The following is a 5,376-nucleotide window of genomic DNA, read 5'->3' as shown; positions in this document are numbered from 1 at the left end:
GAGATGAGTAAAATGTAATTATTTTAGAGTTATTTTAAATTTTTCATAAAAACCCTTTTTCATTAAAAACAGAATATGCAAGAAAAAAAATATTTTTGTGTTATATCAGAGAATTACGAAAGTCCTAGTTATGAAAAAAAAAACATAAAAAGAAAATAAAAATAGAAGGTTTATACGTCTCAAAAATCTAAGGATGTTGTGTGCTGGTCTATTCCACCATCTACCACAGACATCTATCAAAGTTGTAGCTTTACATAATTTTTGTCTTCAAACTTCTTAGTTCTCTCTCTCTTTCTCTTTCTCTCTCTCTGTCATCCACTAGCTGCTGATATTGAAGTCCATGAGTCCATCAATAAATGCCAGTAAGTAAACCACCATGCACATTCCAACTCAACCTTTGAATAAAGGTGAAACACAAACTTTAACCTAAGACAAGGGGAGGCTAGTGGAATCTAGGAAGTTTCACCATCCTTGGAGAATCCGAACTCCCAGAAAAAAAGTTTTGGGATTTGAACCACTTTCCAAGGAAAATCCACAAATCATGGCTCAAAATGGAAGTGGGGATAGAGTGGTGGAGAATGGTTTCGAGTCAGTTGAGCATGTAGATGACCATGATCGCGGACTGAGCCGAAAGGGTAGCACCAAACTCAAAGAGGAAGAGATTTCTGTGGAGAGGGTGTTCCAGCATCTTCTGGTGCCATCATGGAGGAACCAATTGACTCGGAGAGCCTTTGCGGTCAGCTTTGTACTCAGCATATTGTTCAGTTTCATTGTGATGAAGCTCAACCTCACCACTGGTATTATTCCTTCTCTCAATGTCTCTGCTGGCCTTCTGGGGTTCTTCTTTGTGAAAACTTGGACCAAGTTCTTGGAAAAATCTGGCATGTTGAGACAACCCTTCACAAGGCAAGAGAACACTGTCATCCAAACCTGTGTTGTGGCATCTTCTGGCATAGCCTTTAGCGGTATCTTCTTCTTTTCATTCCGCCTTTTGTGGATTTGTTTACTCTTGCCATGGTGTTGATATCTATTGTTTTTTAAATGGTTAATTGTTGTGAGTTTTGACCCTTTCTGTTCCATGGGGTGGAACTTTTATTTTTTTCGAAATTAACTATAAATTTATCAAACAGTTGGATTTTTGGTGCCTTTTCAGATTCAACAGTGTGCTAATTTTTGTGGGGATTTGGATTTGAGCAAGACCTTGGTTAATTTCTCATGTTGACCTAGTCTGTAATCTGATTCCTCTGAGAAAAAACGGAATTGCTTTCTCAGTGTTAAATCATTTCCAGATAAATTTTCAAAGGAGAAAATCTAAGTAGTAATCACTTCAGTGGCTAATTGAATCAGTATAGAATCAACTGTGTTCTTTTTTTTTTCTTAAGGATTTCCTGACTTTATAGTCAACTCTATCTGTTCCACTATTTTAACAAATCTGAAGAAACTTTTTTTCCAGAATGATATCACTAGTGCTGCCTCCCCCAGTCACAGCCTTTTGTTATCAAAGGTTACTACTTTTCACTGTCAGACATGACCTTCTAGAATATGCTAACTGTGGAAAAGCCATGGATGACCGACAAAGGCATCAAATTTGTCCATGCTTTGAAAGATACTTTTTCTTTGTTTTGAATTTCAACTTATGACGATAAATTTGGAAACCTAGTTGATGTGATTGAATAAGTTTATCCTTCTACCATTTTCAACCGAACATAAGCAGAAATTCTTACTCACTTTTTCTCATCTTCCATCATTCTTTAAAAAAGTAATTTTCTATCTTGTATCATTAAATGTATAGCATCATATTTTGAAATGAAGCATTGCAAACTGTCAAATCTGGTTTAAATGTTGTGTTAGGTTTCTGGAAAATTGGACTTCAGAACATACCAAAACTCTAGACTGAGATGTTGATGTTATGCATGTGAAAGGAATCTTAGGTCCCATTAAGCTAAATTTCTTCAAAAGTACTTATTACAGAAGATTAGATAAAATAAACTTCTCTTTTGGAGAAGCTAAAACAAATGAACTTTTATTTATTAGTTTATATATAAACTAGTTTTACCTTGTGTGAGAAGTTTATTTCTTTCCCTTTCTTAATTTCTTTTATAAATGTTTATGTAGAAATTTATCTACACAGAACTAATTTTTCGTAATCTAGGCATTCTTCTTTTTCATAGATACCATGCTTAGCTCAGTTAAATGAAAGTTTTCATTCTGTGATTGATTTGTATGAATAGGAGGATTTGGAAGTTACCTCTTTGGAATGAGTGAAGAAATAGCTAATCAATCCACTGATACAAGTGATTTTAAGGACCCAAGTTTAGGGTGGATTATAGCTTTTCTTTTTGTTGTTAGCTTTCTCGGCCTTTTCTCTGTTGTACCTCTCCGAAAGGTATGCCACTGACACATTCTTGAAATATTAATTTCATTGTTCATTAATGTTCCATTTTATTCCTAATAAAAATTTCACAATGAATATATTAAGGGTATGCTTAGATAAATTTCTCAATGAGTACTCATAAGAAAAGAGAATAAGAAAGTTTAATGAATTCATTAGCTTCTGCCATAAATTAAAATTAGCTTTTAGAGATTGAATGAGTAAACTTTTATAATATTTTTCATCTTTAGTTATTTATTGAGAAGGCTGTCCATACAAAACTTAATTTAGGAAACCTGCTCGGTTTCATTTTCTCAATCCTTATCACTTTATTGCGTTTGCAATTAAGTTATGGCTAAGTTATGTTTCTGTTTTCTGTGTTAGATTATGATCATTGACTTCAAATTGACATATCCAAGTGGAACTGCAACTGCACATCTCATTAACAGCTTCCACACTCCTCAAGGAGCCAAACTTGCAAAGTAGGCACTGTCTTTGACTCAATGTTACTAGAAGTGACTGCATAAGATGTTAGACATTCAAACTAATTTACTGTTTCTTTTGTACTCTTCCAGGAAGCAAGTAAAAATGTTGGGAAAATTCTTCAGTATGAGTTTTTTGTGGGGCTTTTTTCAATGGTTTTATACAGCTACTGACCAGTGTGGATTTCAAGCCTTCCCTTCATTGGGGCTTAAAGCATATGAAAACAGGTATGCTCTCAGATCTTCATTCTATAAAAGCAAGATACTTCATATTTTGTACTAATCCAGAACGGCTAATCAAATCTCAACTTATTTGTAGGTTTTATTTTGATTTTTCTGCAATCTATGTTGGAGTTGGAATGATTTGCCCTTATATCATAAACATATCAGTGCTTCTTGGGGGAATTCTTTCTTGGGGAATAATGTGGCCTCTCATAAAAACCAACGAGGGTCATTGGTATGAAAAAGGCCTTGGTGAAGGAAATCTTCATGGCATCCAAGGTTACAGGGTAAGTTCATTGATATAGAGAACCACAATTCCTTACATTCTTTCCAATGTCTATCAGTTAAGTTGATTTACCTTGTACCTTGAATTCAGGTATTTATAGCCATTGCATTGATCCTAGGAGATGGTTTATATAACTTCGTAAAGGTGATAACACATACCCTCTGGGGGTTGTATCATCAAATCCAAGAGAGAAAACGGGAGAATGTTCTTCCAGTTGCTGATCAAGACTCCCCCTCAAGTCCAGAGCTATCTTATGATGATCGGCGTCGCACCCAACTTTTCCTTAAAGATCAAATTCCCACATGGTTTGCAGTTGCAGGTTATGTTGCTATTGCTGCCATCTCAACAGCCACTCTACCACACATCTTCCACCAACTAAAATGGTACTACATAATTGTTATCTATCTGGTTGCTCCCACCTTGGCATTTTGCAATGCTTATGGTTGTGGACTAACTGATTGGTCCCTTGCATCCACTTATGGAAAGCTGGCCATCTTCACGATTGGAGCATGGGCCGGTGCCACACGAGGTGGAGTTCTCGCCGGTCTAGCTGCCTGTGGAGTGATGATGAACATTGTTTCCACAGCCTCAGACCTGATGCAGGATTTTAAGACTGGCTACCTTACACTGGCCTCACCACGCTCCATGTTTGTGAGCCAAATAATCGGCACAACAATGGGTTGTGTAATTTCTCCTTCTGTGTTTTGGATTTTCTACAAAGCTTTTCCTGACCTTGGGAAGTCTACAAGTGAATATCCTGCCCCATATGCAATCATATACCGTAATATGGCCATATTAGGGGTGCAAGGTTTTGGCTCTCTACCAAAAAACTGCCTCTTGCTTTGTTACATATTCTTTGCTGCAGCAGTTATCATAAACTTGTTCAAAGATTTTCTTGGCAAGAAAGGGAAGTTTGTTCCACTTCCAATGGCCATGGCAATACCCTTCTACATAGGGCCATACTTTGCCATTGACATGTGTGTTGGAAGTCTGATATTGTATGTGTGGGAAAGGATTAACAAGGCTAAGGCAGATGCTTTTGCACCAGCTGTAGCTTCTGGTTTGATATGTGGGGATGGAATATGGACTCTTCCTGCTTCAATACTTGCTCTTGCAGGAGTTAAGCCACCAATTTGTATGAAGTTCTTGTCCAGAGCAACAAATGTGAAGGTTGATACTTTCTTAGGGAATTAAGGTCTTGTTTGAATTGGACTTGGTTGGTATCTTGTGAAAAAGTGTCTGGCTTGTAAATCTGTGTAACATCACTTTAGTTTGTGTTTTTAAACTTTTGGAGCCATACAGTTGATCAAAACAACAGTAGAAGGAAATTAGTGTGTATTTAAATGTCAGAAAGAAAGAGTATATGTTCAGATTGTATTTGTTTTATATGGCGCTCCCAAAACATGTCCATTTCAAATATGCTTCCTCTCTGCGTGCCATGAAATTTTGTGTACCACCAAAGTTTTAAATTGCTGTTGCAGTTGCAGTGTCATTGCGGTCTTTAATGTGGCAGAAAACTGCTCACAAATGTGGCTACAAGTGCCTATGCAGCAAAGACTCTAAAAGACTCTAAAAGTCTTAACATTTGGTGATACGTGGATATCTTTCCTCTCCTTTTGAGTGCTGAGTGGTCTTTTCAATTTATGAGTTCTTTTCTTTCACCTAATAACTTTTATGTTGTGTTTGGATGAATAAACTAAAAAGGATAATTTATATATTTGAAGAATTTAAATTTTTTTATACTAAAACAACTTTTTTCTTTCTATTAAAATGATTTGTCTAGATAAAGGAATTAGAAAGAAATTTAAATTTAAAGAATTTTAGAAAGTATTTTAAATGAATAAAGTAAAATAATTTACATATCTTCAAAAGTATAGGGAATTTGAATTTTTTTTCACTCCACCATCACTTTTCTCACCTGGTCAAGTTAAGTCGGTATGAAACGAAAGCTAAGTCGATATGGAACGAAAGTCAAGTTGATTTGGGTCGACGTGGAACGAAAGTCAAGTTGATTT

At 35.9% G+C, this 5,376-nt stretch overlaps 1 protein-coding gene across 3 annotated transcripts; it reads left to right on the top strand.

Annotated features, from left to right (window-relative positions):
• Window positions 1-206: 206 nt before the first annotated feature.
• LOC106771951 (probable metal-nicotianamine transporter YSL7) lies at window positions 207-4,778 on the top strand. Of its 3 annotated transcripts, XM_022784167.1 has the most exons (7): window positions 828-965; window positions 1,454-1,504; window positions 2,232-2,386; window positions 2,756-2,853; window positions 2,947-3,081; window positions 3,173-3,362; window positions 3,452-4,778. In XM_022784167.1, exons 3-7 carry the CDS (start codon window positions 2,258-2,260, stop codon window positions 4,553-4,555), a joined length of 1,656 nt encoding a protein of 551 aa, XP_022639888.1. In that variant the 5' UTR covers window positions 828-965; window positions 1,454-1,504; window positions 2,232-2,257; the 3' UTR covers window positions 4,556-4,778. The 3 variants fall into 3 exon arrangements, with proteins under 3 accessions (XP_014513517.1, XP_022639889.1, XP_022639888.1); XM_014658031.2 differs by lacking the exon at window positions 1,454-1,504 and having other exon boundaries at window positions 207-965; XM_022784168.1 differs by lacking the exons at window positions 1,454-1,504; window positions 2,232-2,386 and having other exon boundaries at window positions 827-965.
• Window positions 4,779-5,376: the final 598 nt, after the last annotated feature.

Source organism: Vigna radiata, chromosome 1 (genome assembly GCF_000741045.1).
Source record: "Vigna radiata var. radiata cultivar VC1973A chromosome 1, Vradiata_ver6, whole genome shotgun sequence".
In the NCBI taxonomy this organism is placed as follows: Eukaryota; Viridiplantae; Streptophyta; class Magnoliopsida; order Fabales; family Fabaceae; genus Vigna; species Vigna radiata.
Note: the sequence above shows the minus strand (reverse complement) of the source record. Positions and strands in the feature narration are given on the sequence as shown.